The sequence below is a fragment of the Bicyclus anynana genome, chromosome 7, assembly GCF_947172395.1.
Source record: "Bicyclus anynana chromosome 7, ilBicAnyn1.1, whole genome shotgun sequence".
NCBI lineage: Eukaryota > Metazoa > Arthropoda > Insecta > Lepidoptera > Nymphalidae > Bicyclus > Bicyclus anynana.
This window is the reverse complement of record NC_069089.1, coordinates 10,233,756-10,252,623: the sequence shown is the minus strand read 5'-3', so window position 1 is coordinate 10,252,623 and position 18,868 is coordinate 10,233,756. Positions and strand designations below refer to the sequence as shown.

General features: G+C 35.9%; 2 protein-coding genes across 2 annotated transcripts; both read right to left on the bottom strand.

Moving 5' to 3' along the window:
* Window positions 1-2,761: 2,761 nt before the first annotated feature.
* LOC112048049 (prothoracicotropic hormone-like) lies at window positions 2,762-9,130 on the bottom strand. Its single transcript, XM_024085402.2, has 5 exons — window positions 8,976-9,130; window positions 6,141-6,476; window positions 5,362-5,409; window positions 5,159-5,269; window positions 2,762-4,311 (listed from the first exon to the last, which is right to left on the bottom strand). Exons 1-5 carry the CDS (start codon window positions 8,976-8,978, stop codon window positions 4,159-4,161), a joined length of 651 nt encoding a protein of 216 aa, XP_023941170.1. The 5' UTR covers window positions 8,979-9,130; the 3' UTR covers window positions 2,762-4,158.
* Window positions 9,131-11,942: 2,812 nt separating this feature from the next.
* On the bottom strand, window positions 11,943-18,642 carry LOC112048046 (zinc finger imprinted 3). The gene is made up of 9 exons (XM_024085399.2): window positions 18,381-18,642; window positions 17,412-17,497; window positions 16,751-17,012; window positions 16,303-16,396; window positions 15,409-15,615; window positions 15,116-15,269; window positions 14,275-14,341; window positions 13,351-13,497; window positions 11,943-12,292 (listed from the first exon to the last, which is right to left on the bottom strand). The coding sequence occupies exons 1-9, from the start codon at window positions 18,492-18,494 to the stop codon at window positions 12,017-12,019; spliced, it is 1,407 nt and encodes a 468-aa protein (XP_023941167.2). The 5' UTR covers window positions 18,495-18,642; the 3' UTR covers window positions 11,943-12,016.
* Window positions 18,643-18,868: the final 226 nt, after the last annotated feature.

Genomic DNA, 18,868 nt, shown 5'->3' with positions numbered 1-18,868 from the left:
AGTTTTAGGAACTGGTATAACATGTGCTATTCGCCAAGCGCTAGGAAAGGTATTGGACGACAGAGATTCATTAAACAGATGACAAAGGACAGGCGCAATGACATCTAAACATAAACAAATCATTCTGCGACTAATTCCATCATTACCAACAGCATCAGATTTGATAGCAATCACATGTCTTTTTATTTCAACTATACTGACGGTATCGAAAGAAAACAATGGAAAACCAGGCTTAGCGCGTGAATTAATGGAGTTAAGAGTTTCAGATTTTAAGTTACTGTTTGTTGTAATATTAGAGAAATGAGAATTTAACGCATTGATATCCAAACTATCAGATACACTGTTACGCTGACGTCCAATACCTAGTGTTCCCAAAAATTTCCACACATCTAACGTATTTTTCCCTGATACCGAAGAATGAATATAATTGCGCTGAGCGTCTCTACAGATCTTGGTACACTTATTTCTTAGCATCCTATAATTAAGCAAATTAGTTACAGTTGGGTGACTTTTATATTTAGATTTAGCCTTATTACGCTTTAACATTATTTGCTTTATGTCATGGGTGAGCCACGGTGCAGGTAGATGTTTTAATTTAATAGGTCGTAAGGGTGCATGAAGATCAAAAATTTCAGTAAGTATAGAATTAAAAATAGAAACCTTATCATTTATAGTCACTGCACTAAGGATTGCATTCCAGTCAGCATCGTTTAGATCACGTAAAAAATCATCATTGTTTAAATTCTTAAAACTCCGCCGCATGACTATTGTTGGTTTAATTTTTGGTGGACGCACTCTGTAAGATAAGTACACCAGATCGTGGTATGAAAATGCTTCCGCAGGTAGCTGTCCATGACAGCAAACAAAATTCTGGTCTGAAACAATCATAAGGTCCAACTGTGAGGGTGTGCAGTTAGGAAAGAAATGCGTAGCACCAGTGTTAAGCAATGACAAGTTGGAGCTATTAACGATGTTTTTTAGGTTATGTGCCCGGTGATCATTTTTAATTAAACAGGTATTAAAATCACCCATTATTATAGTATGATTCACACTAGGTACAAAGCTCTCCAACAATGTCTCAAACTGTTTAAAATAATCAACACGCAATGATGGACTATAAAAAACGCCCAATAGCACCTTAATACTACCAAATAATAATTCTAGAAATAAGTGTTCAGAGGATTCTATAGGAGATAACGAAGATTTGCTTAAGATAGAAAAGGGAATATGGCTACGTAAATAAATGGCAACACCACCACCGCCCTTCCCTACACGGTCATTACGTATCAAATGGAAACCTGGCAGCGAGTAATACGTGGAAGGAAGGCAGGGTTTTAAAAATGTCTCAGATACCAAAATGGCGTGCACATTCTTAACGTCAAATGACGCTAAGAGATCTGGAAAATGCGCTGGTATGCTTTGTGCATTTATGTGTACAACATTAAAATTTTTATGTAACGCATCAAAAGTGGATTCAAGTTGCGTATTTATAGGAATTGAAGTACTGTGGTAACTTTCGTTAGAAGATCCGATCAAAGAAAAGAAAGAGTCTTCATCAGATCCATCACTATCACAATTAGATACATTATCTGTAAATAAACTATTAATATTCATAACTGTATAAAATTATATAAAAAATAAATAAATAAATAAGTAAATAAATAAATGATTAATAAAATATAAATAAATAATATAAGATAATCAATATAATATTATTAAATATAATATAATACTATAATAAATTTTGTGCCTTAAAATACTAAGTTATGCACCCAATAGGTATCCTAAGCCGCCAGCTGATTAAAGTTTTACAGAAAAGAAGTACATTTACACAGATTTACAAAGAACAAAATAATAAAATAATAATAATAATAATACAAGAGAAACACAAACCACAATTACAAAAATTAAAACGAAAAATAAACTAAGGTATTACATATAATTATATCTACAATCTTACAAACTAAAGTGAGGAATTATTACATTTTTACGTAAAGTGTTCGGGTTTTAATGAAATATAAGGGCTCTCGCACACGAGCCACCGACCACAACCACAAAACGTCGCTACCGGCATATTTCCTGTTGTTTTCATACATTTTATATAGACTCGCCACACACGGTTGACGCCGGTGGTCGCCACACGATACAATAGTCGCTGCTCGCTTCTTGTGGCCCGCCCCGGCCACTAAACGCCGCATCATGCCACGATTATGATACTGCATGTATGGGTTAAAAAATAGCAGCCACCGACCACAAGTGTCGACCACCGGCCACAAGTGGCTGTCGCGCGCTTCAGCTATTTTTGTGGCCACTTCTTGCTTCTTATAGCGGCGTTTGTGGCTTTCGCGCGGAGTAAGGAACCCTAGTACAAAACTCCTAGTACAAAACACTAAATACGATGAGTCCTTTGTATTTTATTGGACTCTTGCGCTAGGTATTCGGGAATCGCCACACAAAAAATAACAAGTTTCATGATAAATATGCTTCACTAGTAAATTGTTTATTATTATAATTAATAATGAATATAATATAATGAATAATCATGTTTAAGTACCTACTTATATTTCACTAAAGCTTCGCAAGCCACTACAATCTTATTATGGGTTCTATGTTTTTTACATCTACGTAATATTTTTTATTAGGTACGAGTAGGTATATAATATTATTATTACAAATTTTTCGTCCATTTATTGAATATCGAATGCCGCATTACAGAGGGCCTAGTGGCAGTTTGATACTGTAATTATCGCGTAACGTAAACGCGAATTTCTAAGGAATTGAAACAGCGCCATCTAGTGGCACTACTGCACAACTATTTCAATTCCATAAAAATTCGCGTATACGTATACGTTAACAATATGTAAATATTGAAAACTCCCACTAGGCACACAGTTGATCGCGGAAGATTTAAGTAAAAGGCGCTCAGCATAGCAACCAAGACCAATATGGCGGAGCCCTTAGTTTTACTTGGATCTTATTTAAAGTTAAATCTATATCTAAAAATATTACATATCTATTAAGACATAACATTCATAAATATTTTTAAAGGTAAACAATGTTTTATAAGTATTTTTTATTAATTGATTATGAAACACGGCTAAAACTCACGTGATAATAGTGTTTTAGCCGGAGTATGCCCTACTTTCAATTAATCAATTAATATGAATAACATTCACGATAGTTTATATTCTAAAAAAGTATTTTTTATATAATAGCAGTATATATACCGCATTTTACGGTCGCATCTGATGTTAAGTGTAGGCTGTAGACCTGCTCAAGCGTAGCTTAAGTACTTTATGTTTGCGATGTAGATCATAGTCTAAAATGAAACCCCTTGGTCTTATTTTGGGTATATAACTACTTAATGACAGCAACTAAAAACTACTCTACCAAAGCCTTACAATTAAATTTTAATAATATAAATAACAGCATGCATAGATAATCTAGCTATAAATATTACGTGTAGAAAGTCTCTACCTCTCCTACAATCTTTTAACTGACTAGCTCAAATACTGTATATAGTTGCATAGACATCAATTCATTATTGAAATAATGGCATATACTTGCATTTAATATTTACTTGAATAATGAAATAGGAACATCAATATGCATTCTTAACATAAGTATAAAATATACTCGTATATCTACATTCTAATGAGAACTAGTTATAAGTCAAATAAAATTTTAACAACACAAAACAGTATAAATCAAGTAAAATGGCGTCCCGCTAGGGCTCTTTGCGGGTCGACCTCAATTTTCAAAAATGCGAAACGTAGTACAGTGCCCGCCACAAGATATTGTGTTTGTGAAGTTAGCAACAAATGACTGCGCAAGAATCAATAACGGTACAAACGGCGTGGGCGGGGAGTGTTCGCGTCTGTACGAACGCGCATACCTACTCATTGTGCAGCTAACTTCACAAATATAAAGATCCGTGGCGAGCACTGTAAAAACCTACTTATCAAAATATTATCTTCAACTCAAAATTTTAAAGATTTTATAAATCTTTATAAATAATATAATAAATATAGTAATATCTATTTACAATTAATATTAGATGATAATTAGAATATAGTAAAGACATATTATAGGCATCTTAAGAGCTTTTACCAAATCTTTCCATCCATTTTATCAGATAAATAATAAATTATGAATGAATTAACTTCTGTCATTGAAATTTTTCAAGCAAAAACAGCCAACGACCACAGGCTTCTTGATCGCTACCCAGTGCCTTGCGATGTCTTCCGGTAGATACTCTTCGGACTGCACATCATTTTCGGAGATGCGTCTGAGCCGTTTCAACACCGTTATCTGTGAAAATGTTAGCCTTAGAAAGTTAGACATTTAACTTACTAGCGGACGCCCGCGATTTCGTCCGCCCTTAGACCTGTTTAATCCGGCCTTATCGCAAAATCAAATTAAATATAAACTACCTCCCTGCCAAATTTCAGCTTTGTACATCAGGCGGTTTTATATATTAAGATTTTAATAATCTTAACAGGGCCTTCCTCCTTATAGGAGAATGGATAATAGAGATTATTTAGGCTCATTTCGATTCGGAAATCGGCATACCTGAGAATTCTAAATTTTCTGCGCGTGTGAAGTCTGCCAATTTAGCCTAACCCTTCGTACTACTCTACTAATGTTACTACCTGTTGAGGTAGTAACGATATTTACGTAATTTCGTTGAATCATGTTAGGTGATCGTAGAAACAAAAAAAACGTTACCACTTAATGTAAAATTATGCAGTTAAGATTTAAACACAATGTTAGATGATTGCAAAAACGAAAATACGATAAGAAACGATATAGTGACTGATTACCATCTACATCTACCTACCACCTGTATATATATAATGCATGTATCTGCAAATAAATAAATTGATTGATTGATTACTTGAATGGCACACCGAGTTACACAATAACCCTGCTGATTGACATTAGGTAGTTGTAATGGTGACCCCGAACCGGAAAGCACAGTGTTGGTCGACCCGATCGGATCGAGGAATCGAGCGGATTGCCTTTGGATGCTGGCAGCTCGAGACCGTGAGTATTTTAAATATACAGGAGGCATACACCCAGCAGTCGTCCAACGGCTGATAATGATGAGTAGGTACAGCAAAATAAAATTAACAGTAACATAGTTTGTAATACATACATTATGTACTCGAGGATGGCATTTGTACGGTGACGGGCAGAGGTTGGTGTTGCATTTTCTGGTCTCAATTGAACGAGGAAAATGGTCGTTATCCAGGAACATGGGCTCTTTCTAAAAAAAAAAAGATTTAAATCAAATACATTAAAAATTAAATTCAAAAAGTTATTTAGATATAATATAATATTATTTAGATTTAGGCTTACAGATTCTGATTCGCAAATACACGGTTCTTCTTCGGCAAGTCCATTTTGCTGTAATAAAAAAAAACATGTTTACTATATACTATCACAGAATACATGAAAATATTTATAATAAGTACCTCTTGTACCTACTGTTATCGTTTTACCATTCCATCCTTTAACCATACCTAGAGCTTAGAGCCACCATGCTAATTGCTACTTAAATGCGGGCTAACAGGCTTATGACGATGCTTAAATATGTAACGATCACTATTAGATGTTTATAATAATGACCGGGACCCCCTGTAACCATATACCTAGATAATTTTTCAAGGCACCCAGGTGTATCAACCCAATTTCCCAAATCTAAGAGAATTTCTTGGAAGAAGGATTTAATATTTCATAGACTGACCAAGGACCCCAGTCTCGAATCAACGGCCTGATAATTCGTCGCTGAATAGGCTAACCAATTGACGAAAGACATAGACAAAGACAAAACAGTAGTAGTTCTAGTAAAATCTTGCACTATGGCTGCAGGTTTTTCCAAGAGTTAGGTATAGGTAAATACGTGGCAGTAGCAACGAGTACCTATATATAAGATTCTGTTATATAGTACCTACCTAACACGTAAGAGCAACATTAATATAATAACAATTAATTACTAGTCATTGTCGACTGGATACCTATATCGGCAATCGGCGACGTAAAGCTAAATCATCTTCTTAAAATATAAGATATACACAACATATAAAGCTAATACCAGACAACACGTCGCCGGAGAAGCACACAACACCTAAACTCACATTGTGTTTTTCAATAACATTTCCCCTTTTCCTGGTACGCGTTTCAATAGAATTGTCTAACAATATAATATCGTTGCGTATCATATTAGCATAATCCACAATAAGTGCCGGTAATTCTTCAGGATCAGAGTTGGGGTTGAGCGGTTCGTCGTACGATACGCCCACTTTGTTTCTATCTATGTCGTTATTCAGAGCTCTCTGTAAAAAGTAATTTTGTCGCATCCTTTGATTCTCTACCATGTACTCGTCCGTATTGGATCTCTTTTTGAACGCCATAGTCGGAGTCATCAGTTGCGTGGACAGCAGCAGCGCGATTACACCGATGGAGAACTTAGTCTGTAAAAACCATATTACTTTTTAACCGACTTCCAAAACGAGGTTTTATGTTCGGTAAGAGGTACACCATACATGCTATGTTATAAGAAAGCTCAGAGTCACACAGCGGGCGATGGAACGAGCTATGTTAGGAGTATATGAATAAGAACCAAAGTCACTGACATAGCTCAACGAGTTGCGAAGCTGAAGTGGCTATGGGCGGGGCACATAGTTCGAAGATTGATGTTGGGTTCCCAAAGTACTGGATTGGTGAACCTGCACTAGAAAGCGAAGTGTTGGTCGACCCCCTACCAGGTAGACTGACGACATCAAGCGAGTCGCAGGGATTCGCTGGATGCAGGTGGCTCAGTATCGTGATGTTTGGAAGTCCCTACAAAATGCCTATGCCCTGCAGTGGAAGTTCATCGGCTGATATGATGATGATGATACCGTACATATAGGTAATTATAATTAATATTAAACCTCGCTCGCCTGTCGCGGAGATCTGTGACGACCTGCCCACCTCACAGCACATGGTAACTGCGGGCCAACAGATCGTAGTAGCCTACGCATATACTCACAATTACCATGTACTACGAGGAAAGCAATTGCTCTTCTTCTCTATCTAAAGATGACTAGTTAAAAAATGACGTCACAGTTTCGATGTCACTGTGACTACTTAGAAATACAATATACACCCTATACCTACTTAAGTAAATATTATTATAGACACACCTTCAATTGCCGACGATGAATGAGTATTACCTACTTATTTTTCCACTAATTTCGTTCACTAAACCGATAAATAAACAAGCGAGTGAAATCATTATGACTGCTTGAAATTCACACGGGAAAGCCAAGGCTAGGATCTGCTAGTATTAAATACTGAGTTACGTAAGCTTTTTTTAGTAAATAGGTAGGTACACGTGAGTATTGAATGGGGAAATACCTATTCCAAGGTAGATTTTATTACCACCTACCTAAGTTAATATATTTAACCATTTGGAAGGAAAATTACTTTATGATACTGCTTGATGCGATGTGTGATTTATATCTAAGACGCGTTTTAACCGCAAGCACCGGATGGGTTTTTCGGATTTTCCGAAAATTATTTTGATGTTTTAGGTACGAATATCCTTATCGTTAGGATGTTTACGTACATGAGATACACATAATAATAAACATGTACCAAAACATTGTAAAAAAAAATGGTTACCCGAAGCGATTGCGTCATTTTATAGTACCTATTTATTAGCGGTCAAGCTTCGCTTTGACTCATTCCCTACCCTTATTCTATTCTACTCCCACCCTACACCTACCCTATCCCTGCCCTAAAAATATTTATAAACCTCATTAGGAAAATTGTGATGCAGTACGGGCTGCAGCCTATATGTGACTACGTAATAAGTAGGTAATTCAATTTAGTCATGTTCAATATCCGTTAACTATTATTTACTTAGTATCTTATATTTGCCGTTACACATTTAAATATTATAAAAAAAGAAAAACAATAAGTACAGACTTTTCGGATTCGAAGATGTTGCAGACATATTTGAGCAACTGGCCAAGTCTTTGCATCCAACAATTAGTATGCAGAATTTGTTGAGCGCAAAGGCTAGAACAATAGAGCTCAGCATTCTTCATTTGTAATTCTCGTACAACGCTCTTTGAAGATTAAAAAAAAAGCACTGATATATCACATAAACAACTCACTGAAGGGATTTTGGTGATTATTTCAGTTTAAAATGGAAAATAAAAATTTAAAAAAAATATTTTTTTTGGGTTCCTTCCTTGCAAAATGAAGATGAATTTTTCATCGTCTATCCCATGGTGTGGGTATGGTTATCGGTATTTTTGTGCATTACATAGGGGATTAAAACACTAACTAAATCTACGGAACCCTACTCTGCGCCCAACACGCACTTAGCCGGTTTTTTTTAAATACACTTCAATTTTATTAAGCGATATGAGTACGTATTTATTGACACAATATTTATTGTACGTAGAACGTTGAACAGCCAAAAAATATTGAAAAGTACATAACAAAGTTGAAAATACACATATTTTAACGGTTAACTGACAGGGCCAGGCCTCCCTCCTTCTAAGAAAGGAGATATGAGGTTAGAACCTACCACGCTGCTTGAATGCGGGTTGGCGGGTTTAATGGATAATGTTTGATTTTGTAACGATCACTATCATAATTATGTTAATGATAATGACCTGCACTGAAGTGTGCCCTCAGGGGAATTGGGATATTTATACAAACTCCCAACTTCTGGCTGAGAAATGTAACTGGAATTTCTTGAAAGAAGAAAATTCTCAATGTTTCATAACTCCACCCAGGCTTCGAACCCAGGACCTGGTTGCATAAGAAGCTGTTAACTAAATACGCGTAGCACATAAATACAAGCAGCATACATCGACCTAAATAAAATCAGTAGATTTTTTATTGAAACAAAAAAGCTTGCTAATTAAAATTGTACTTAGCTAATTGGAATCCCATGAACGAGAGCCACCTACCATGATGTCAAATTTTCTCCGCTTTCAAAATGAGAATGAGCTTAGATTTATTGGCTCGCCTCTTATATATCGAGTTTGATTGAAGGGCGCGTGAATAGGTCCATTAGCGGGAAAGAAAACTGTCTCCCCGTGATTGTAACCGATCCGCATTTTCTTTATCAGGTATCAGGTGATGTTTCACCGTGGACATTAGACAATGGCCAAGACGTTATTGTGTTTGACCCACGTGTATTCCAACAATGGAGGGTGGCGGGATTGATTTCAATCAACTGTTATTATATTATACTTATCTCAACCCTTAAGAGCGTCGTGGGCGTATTCTTTACGTAAGCACAGACGACAATGATATTATCTACCTATCTGTGTAATTATATAAACTCCAGGCAGGTAGGTATGTACTCAACCTACTCCTAAGTAAGTAGGTACCTACTAAATATTTTCCTATGTTGCCTAACGATCTATGTTTTGAGGTCCTGACGATCCACGATTCTAGACAAGCGCGCTACTAATTTTTCATCAGGCGTAATCACTTAAAGGCCGTACTTTAGTATTTTAGTCGAGTACGAACAATTTTAAAAGAAAGAGCCGTGATAGACCAGTGAATATGACGTCTGCCTCCGATTCCAGAGGGTGTGGGTACGAATCCGGTCCGGGGCATGCACCTCCAACTTTTCAGTTGTGTGCATTTCAAGAAATTAAATATCACGTGTCTCAAACGGTGAAGGAAAACATCGTGAGGAAACCTGCATACCAGAGAATTTCCTTAATTCTCTGCGTGTGTGAAGTCTGCCAATCCGCATTGGGAGAGCGTGGTAAACTATTGGCCTAACCCCTCTCATTCTGAGACGAGACTCGAGCTCAGCAGTGAGCCGAATATGGGTTGATAATGATGAGACTGACCGTTCTTCTAGTGTCTGCCCGAACCTCGCAACGCCAATGATGGAAAGCATTAATACGATCTAAGTTGGAGCGCTTACCTAAAAGGTGCTTTCACTCTTGCTTTGAAGATTTTTAAATTATAAGTGACAGGAAACAACCAAAGAGCATTCCAAATTAATGCTTTAGGCTAAAGGCTAAAGGCTTCAGATCACGTAGAGTACAGGATCGGGACTTGAAACTTTGAATTTTTCTTTCTTCCAAGAAAATTTTCAGTAGGTAATTAGCAGTTTGAATTTTGGAAGTTTCTTTCAGATACATCTCCTTGCCTAGGAGAGCTCGTTAAGCCTTCCGTCCCAGTCATCATTAATTCATTAACATCTGATACCAATCGCTATTGATTAGCGAGCATCCGGCTTGGTATGATAATGTTTGATACATTATCAATAATAGGCAGTAGGTAACGTATTTTTTTTATTCTTTACAAGTTAGACCTTAACTACAATCTCACCTGAAGGTAAGTGATGATGAAGTCTAAGGTGGAAGCGGGCTAACTTGTTAGGAGGGGGATGAAAATCCACACCCCTTTCGGTTTCTGCACGGCATCGTTCCGGAACGCTAAATCGCTTGGCGGTACGTCTTTGCCGGTAGGGTGGTAACTAGCCTCGGCTGAAGCCTCCCACCAGCCCGACCTAGACAAATTAAGAAAATCTCAATCTGCCGAGCCGGGGATCGAACCTAGGAACTCCGTTTTGTAAATCCGCCGCGCATACCACTACGCCACGGAGGCCGTCAAAACTTGCACGTGCACTTTACCCTAAGGACTCGATACAAACATGTCGGACCACAGAATATATACTTGAACAAAGAATTTTACACTTTTTACATATAGCCCTAGTTAAAACCTTATACATACTGATAAATATAACAATATGGTATCAATATGACTGTCAATCTGAATTGAAACAACGTAATGGGTTATGGGTGTACTCCAAATTCCACTCTCTTACAGAGCTTAAACATACAATGGGCCACCTCGGTAACTCAGTTAGCTTTTAGGGTGCTGTAGTCAACAAGGAACCGCGGTTTAGCTCAGAGACTGTTATTACCTACCTACTAGAATGCTGTAATGAATTTTAGGCACGCTTACAAGTCAATAAAATATCAAAAAATATTTTCAACGATAGGTACTCTACATGTAAAGTGTGGATATGGTTTATATCAAAAGTTAGGTATAATTAACAAAGCAAGCAAGGTAATTAAAAATGACCAAAAAGTAAGTTAAAATCGTCTAGTGGATATGACCTCTGCCTCCGATTACGGAGGGTTCGAATCCGGTCCGGGGCATGAACCTCCACCTTTTTAATTGTGTGCATTTTAAGAAATTAAGTAAATATCACGTGTCTCAAACGGTGAAGGAAAAACATCGTGAGGAAACCAGAGAATTTTCTTAATTCTCTGCGTGTGTGAAGTCTGCCAATCCGCATTGGGCCAGCGTGGTGGACTATTGGCCTAACCCATCTCATTCTGAGTGGAGACTCGAGCTCAGGAGTGAGCCGAATATGGGTTGATAATGATGATGATGATGATAGACCTATAGAGAAATCATCACAGAGAATGCAAGGATCATGTCATCCACGCACTCAAAAGCGCATTTAAATAGGTTGATGCGTAAATAAATATTAAATAGATTAAATAAATAAACCTTAGGGGTAAGAAGTTTATATGCCCATGGTAATTACACCGTCAACCATGCCTACTGTCCAGAATCCTACTAATATTATAAACGCGAAAGTTTGTTTGGATGTTTGGTACTCTTTAACGTCGAAACTACTGAACCGATTTGGCTGAAATTTGCAATGGAAATAGATTTTACTCTGGATTAACACATAGAGCACTTTTCATCACGGAAAAATCCACGATTTTCGAGGGATTTGTGAAAAACTAAATTTCACGCGGACGAAGTCGCGGCCTTCTGCCAGTATATCGGTGTGATGTTGCTTGGAGATAATCAAGTGATAACTTCCTCAGAGGAACAATGCGACCTAACTTTGTAGCAGTTAATTAGAAATCATAACTTAAAAAAAAATAATTTAACAAATATTAAAATTTATTTTTATAACAAATATACAATAAATTAACATTAAAAACACAATGTATTCATTTCACAAATGAACATCTATTGGTATTTGACCATTTTGCATGACTTTGACAGCTTTAGCGAAAGCCAGCGCCTTTTGCGGTCCCTGGAACGAATCCATGGGCTCGCTCGCCGTCGGTATACCGTGCAAACTTAACATCAAGTCCTTCATCAAAGTCTTCTCTCGCTTCAGTACTTCGTCGTTCATCACGTAAACCTGCCTCCGGTCTATTATTATACCATGTTTTTTGAAACAGTGTCTATTGAAGTCGCGTTTGTAACTGTATGGTTGTGAGCAAAGCTGAAACAATAAATACAAATAATTTAAATAGTTTAAAAAACTAAAAAACACGCTTTCAGCTAGCACTAAAAATTAGAAATATTGGATTTAAGTCACGTGACTATTTTTTCGTATTCCTGACAGCAAACGCTTTCATTGATATACTTATGGGGGTAATTTCAAACAACCAGTCCGCCATCTTGGGGAGGCCGCCATATTGGATTTGTAATGTTAGCTAGTCATGTATTGTCATCAGAACTCAGAGCGTGTGCAAAATTTCATCCTAATCGAAAACCGGGAAGTGGGTCAAATTAAGATTTCAAGATTTTCTCATATACATAGTTACAAGCTTGGGGAGGCCGCCATATTGGATTTGTAATGACGTTTCTTAGCTAGTCATGTATTGTCATCAGAACTCAGAGCGTGTGCAAAATTTCATCCTAATCGAAAACCGGGAAGTGGGTCAAATTAAGATTCCAAGATTTTCTTACATACATAGTTACAAGTGAAGCTAATATAAAGCGTGTAATAAATTGAAAATAGAGCCGTGATAGCCCAGTGGATATGATTTCTGCCTCCGATTCCGGAGGGTGTAGGATTGAATCCGGTCCGGGCTATGCACCTCCAACTTTTCACTTGTGTGCATTTTAGGAAATTAAATATTACTTGTCTCAGTAAAGAAAAAACACCGTGAGGATCCTGCATACCTGAGTATTTCCTTAATTCTCTAGGTGTGTGAAGTCCGGCAATCCACCAGCGTGGTGGACTAAAGCCTAACCCCTCTCATTCTGACAGGAGACTCGTGCTCAACAGTGAGCAGTCATTCATTATTAAATATAATATGATGACTGAGCCACGGGAACATTTCGTAAACTACCGCAACTTCTTACCTACCCCTACCCCAACCCCTCGACTCTTAAACGTTTGTATGGAAAAGGTTTGTTTTATTCTTTTCCCGGCATTTATTCAAATTTTTCTCACCTTTTAAACCTTCCGTATACCTCCACGAACATTTCAAGACCAAGATAAGATAAATATTAGTTAACGAAGTGTCGACTTACAAAGAGAAGACAGCGTACCTCACATTTATACGGACGTTCCCCGGTATGGACTCTAGAATGAGCTTTCAAGTTGCTCTGGCTGGTAAACAGCATATTACACATATTGCATGGAATTGATCTCGCCGCCATGTCGTGAATGAGCATATGCTGCTTCATTGCAGCCTTCTAAAAAAATTAAAACAAAAAAACATATTTTACGATTTTTTTTTTGGTATAACATAAGTATGTCGTAGGAAGTTATTAGTAGAGTTGTTGCATGCAAAACGTTAAGCGTAAAAATCCAAATTTAATTTGATTTGATTTGTTACATTTTTGAATAGCTAAATTAATTAAATCTAATAATTTATGAATATTGTTTGTTACGTTGAACCACGTAACAACCAATCAGGACAAAGAAAAACGACCAATCAGAGAAGAGCAGATGCCTCGAGCAGGGTCGAGGCGCCAACTTTACTTTAGGGAGACTGACAGTATTTGTCAGGGCAGTTTTGTGATAACAACGGATCGAGTCGGATCGTTGAGTGTATTTTCATTGCTGAAAAGTAAGATTGGTGCCCTGAACTCACTGCTTGATCTTAATTGTTTCTTTTTCTCGAAATTACTATAAAGTGTGAATTAAACTAGTGTAAAACGGTGACTATTGTGTTTAAAATCACTAACGCGACTGGCAGCGTGACGGTGTCCACGCTGCTTAACAAACAACTGAGCTCAAGTCATCAAAAACCGTCTTATTTATACCAACACTGCCTCCCCTCCACAATAACATAAATAATGAATGTTAATACTACACGTAATCGAGGAAATTGTAACACTAAGCCTACTTGAAATAAATGCATTTTAAATTTCATATTTCTAGCAGGTGTCTATAGGCAAGTTTGCGGATCACTGCCCTGCTAACGTAGTATTGGGCTAACGTCTCAGTTACCCCTATTCAAAACTTACCCATTTAAATTCTTTTTTGCATATTGTACAGGAAAACTGTTTGTACTCCATATGTACCGCCATATGCCTGCAATTAAAAATAATGTTACCGTCATTGATTTAATATAACCAACTTTTTGTTTTTGAAAACTAGGGTTTAAAAAATCCAATCAACAAAACGATGTTATAGTTTTATGTATTTTAATTTCATAATTTTAGTCTAAATTTTTCATTTTAGTTTTGATTTCATAGTTAAGATACATTTTGGATGTTTAATGTCATGTCTATATCAAATAATCAACTTTTCATCCAACAAACAGATTAGTCGTTTCAAAGTCTGATTTTAGACTATTACTTTGACGTTTAATTAACCGCCATCGATTGATTGTTACGAGTTCCTCGAGCACAGCTGGTATTCATTATTTATATTATTATAAAAAGAAGGTATTTCTACGAAATTGTTGCAACAATGATGGTATAAATAAGAGGGTATTTGATGACTTGAGTTAAGTTCTTTGTTAGGCCGTGTGAACACCGTCACGCTGCTAGGTGCGTTAGTGATTTTGTGCAATAATGTTTTATGTTATCATTATGGATCATAAATAGTTAAGTGTGGGCATGAAGAACATATCGCGCAGGGGAGGTGAGTGTTAATGGAAAATAAAGGATCCCTTAAACCTACACCCAAGGCCACTAGTTCTGGGCAGGTTCCAGGACTAGTGACCTCAAAGTGTTTCCTCTAAAACTTAATGATGGTACAATCACTGTCGCTGCTACCTGTTCCGGTAAATGATTAAGAATGAAAGATATGTTTATTTAAGATACACATCATCAGATAATCGATACATAAATGAATATTTACCTCATAACAGATCCTTTTGTAGAAAATGTTGATATACAATGTTCACATTTGAATGTCTCGCTTATTGTTGAATGCGATTTATTTATGTGATACTGCAGAGTCGTCTTGGTGTAAAATGATTTAGGACACTGGTGACATTTGAATTTCTTCTCACCTGAAAATAATATTCTATACTATCTATCTATCTAACACTGGGACGGACTGGCGTATACGTTGCGAGCCCGCTCCGCTTTGAAAACACTCTCAATCCGCTAGTGTGATAGCTCTGTAAGAAATAATAGTAAAACATTTACCTATATGAATCAAAATATGCGATCTCAGACTTTTACAAATCTTGCCACAAAAGGGACATAATGCATCTTTCCTGTTAGATAAACACTTGGCTTTCTCTTTTTTTAAACCATATTGTGTACTAGTTCTTAGCAACCTAACATCGTTTAAGATAATAGGTTTGATAGGAATATTTTTCATATCTTTAAATGGCTGTCCTTTAGTTTCACCTGGAAAAAAAAATTGTAGAAATTGTTATTATTATGAATGTACGTATGTATGCATTTATGTTATTTTCAGGGTCATCAACGTTAGCAACCCATTTTTGGCTCAATGCTGAGCTAGAGTCTCCTCTCCGAATTAGAGGGGATTAATCTCAGGTATGCAGGTTTCCTCATGATGTTTCACTGTTTAAGACATGTGATATTTAATTTCTTAAAATACACATAATTAAAAAATTGAAGGTGGACACCCTGGACTGGATTCGAACCTTCGCCCTCCAAATAGAAGGCTGTGGTCATATTCACTGGGCTATCAAGGCTCTCATTTACATGTAAAATTTTCGTGTCTGTTTGTCCAGGCTAATCTTTGGAACTGCTGGACTGATTTTAACGTCTCTTCACAGGACAATGAGGAGGCTACTATATTGTTAACTGAACATACTGATTACAATTTAACGTGTTATTTTTCTGTATATTATAATCTATCGAAGTGAATTCACTGCTTTTTTATTGTCAGGAGCAGATTCTTATGACAGGAATAATTTTAAAAATTGAAGGGGTAGGATAGGGGTACTTAGTATTAGTAGTAAGTTTACATCAAGTTTCACGCGGAAAAAGTCGCAGGCGTCCGCTAGTACTAAATAAATTTATTTATTAGTTATACTCATGTTCACCAAAACAAGATGCAATACATACTTGATGTTTTGTCAATTTTAAACGTTTTCTGTCTTTTCTTCTTTCTCTTACTGTTATATTCTTTATCTTTTTTTGCATCGAATAAATAATCATCCTAAAAATAAAAAGTTAATATTTATATAGAAGGATATTTAGATATATATATATATATATATATATACTATACAAAAATGGTTAGGATCTCTAAGATTTCACTTAAGATCAGTATCTACACCATTAGACTTTTGGGCTATTGTTATCTATTAGATAGATATAGTATGCACCAAATTTTGAGCCTGCTCTGAGCACAAACCATAAGGGTACTATGTAAAAACATTCTGATAAAAATAGCTGCTCAGATGACATGTCATGCTGAGTAGACTCAACATTTGGTGCATATTATACTAGAATATTTTGAATTCCTACTTTTTATTAGAGACAAAGTAGATTGAACTATGATTAATCTTACATAATCATTATCTTCCAAACCTTCAGTCTTTATTGTGTTCAATAAGTCTTCTATTGGTATATTTTTCTTTTCATCTTCATTCAATCTTTTAATCAATGTGTTATTGTAATAAATACAATCATTTTCATTTTGAAACAATGAATTGTAATCTGAAGCATCACTGGGCTCCTTATTATTTATTTTGGGGAGGAATTCCACTTTGATATCATCTATTGTGTTAAACTTAAATACCTTTGAATGTTTATTTAATTCTAGATCAGATCTGTAAATAAACATGCAAGTTGAACATGTAACACTTGAATAGTAATATAAATCCTTATAATACTATGATATCCATACTTATATTATAAATGTGAAAGTGTGTGTGTTTGTTTGTCCGTCTTTCCCGGCTAAAAGAGTGACAAATTGATGTGATTTTACAAGTGGAGCAGAAAGGATGGAGTTTGTCTCATTCTAACCCCCCACTTCTGTCCAACCAGGTCCGCTAGTTTACAAACTTATAAACACTAATTGAATATAAGAGAGGACAGCTAAGCTAAAATAGTGAAATAGAAACTAGAAATACTAATTCAACTACAAAATTATTCTACATTAGTAAGCTTTTTATTTCAATGCTAAACAGGTAAATTGTTATAGATATAACAAAAACATAATATCATACCTTTCAATAAGCAGTTTAAACTCATAGAAATTGCTAAGTTTTCTGCGACAGCACAAGCATATTACATCATTATGTTCTTTAATTACCTAGAAAAGAAAACATACAGGGTGGTGACTTATTTTGAACTGTACTCAGGACATTTTTTGCTGCTGCAACTAAGCCATTTCTTTTTTGTATACTGATTAAACAATCTGACAGCAAAGTATTAACTTATTGAATTATTACGAATAAAAGGTATTTTAGTTAGTCAGTAATATAGTGGAGGATGATTTTAAGGTCTCTGGTCCTGAATGAATGAGAATGGGAGAAAAAAGTAGAGATTGTTAGGGGAGGCCCACGTCGAAGGACAAGCTGCTAATTAATTAAGAATTATATTTAAGTGTAGATGTAAATATAACCGATAAGCTTATTTTAATATTTTTTTTATTATAGTAGAGACCAGCATCAAACTGAACTATCCTAACCCTTTCTCTGCTCTTAAGATTTTTAGTGCTATCAAAGCCTATTTAATTGACACTGCAGAATTAAAGATGAGACAATTCGGAGCATAGACCCGCTCACCTTTCTTTCAGTGCAAATAGGCACTTATTCACAGTTGGACTTAATGTGATAATGTTGGACTCTACGACAATCAGTACATACAAGTGCATTGACACAGAACTGATGGCTTGCTATAGCTTCCCCCGTCGCCCGCATATCATGGGAGTGTCATCAACGAATTTGCCAGACTATAGTAACCGTAATTTCTTCAACAGTGACTGTTACCGGCCTTTTTTAAGTGGAGAAATATTGATGGATAGACCTTCTCGCCGTGATGAGCCAAGAAGGTTATGTTGGACTTCAACATCGTCACCTGATGATTGGACCACGGGAATATTTTCTTAGGCTACCGCAATTTCTGTAGTTTGAGCGCAATCTTTTAGTGAGTCTGTTACTTGTCTAGATTATTGTAACTAGAATGTTACTTACCTTGATCCCAGTAATTAATGTAATCATTAAAGCATATGATAATCCCTGATCGGTCTCGAAAATTGAACATAAATTTCTTTTGCTTTCTAAACATATTCTGCACATTTTATTCATTTTCTATAAAAATTGTAATACATATTAACAAGTAGATAGTATTAGAACTAACAAGTAGTTAATTAAAACTTTTAGTTCACAAATTTTATTTATATTTTCGAAGACTTTCAAAATATTGTCATTTTTCCAAAAAAACAAAACAATATCTGACAGTGACAATTTGACAAAATCCAAATTATGTGACGTATGTCAAAAAGCATAGAGCACAGACGTCACAGATTAATAGATACGGACGTCCACAGACGACAAATGAAGCGGAAGTCTAGAAAAAGTCAAAGAGAATACAATATTTTATTATATTAATATATTATTTTATTAATATAGTAGATAATTAATTAGTTAAATAATAAATCTACAGTAAAGTACCTAAGTAA

What these genes read in the sequence shown, in the direction of transcription:
- LOC112048046 (XM_024085399.2), bottom strand. Translation starts at nt 18,494, where the DNA reads ATGAATAAAATGTGCAGAATATGTTTAGAAAGCAAAAGAAATTTATGT. An exon ending in TTTAAACTGCTTATTGAAAG is followed by an intron (nt 17,013 to 17,411) that starts GTATGATATTAT and finishes GTTTATTTACAG; the next exon opens with ATCTGATCTAGAATTAAATA. An exon ending in ACAAAAGGATCTGTTATGAG is followed by an intron (nt 14,342 to 15,115) that starts GTAAATATTCAT and finishes TTTTAATTGCAG; the next exon opens with GCATATGGCGGTACATATGG.
- LOC112048049 (XM_024085402.2), bottom strand. An exon ending in GTATTTGCGAATCAGAATCT is followed by an intron (nt 5,270 to 5,361) that starts GTAAGCCTAAAT and finishes TTTTTTTTTTAG; the next exon opens with AAAGAGCCCATGTTCCTGGA. An exon ending in GCCATCCTCGAGTACATAAT is followed by an intron (nt 4,312 to 5,158) that starts GTATGTATTACA and finishes ACATTTTCACAG; the next exon opens with ATAACGGTGTTGAAACGGCT.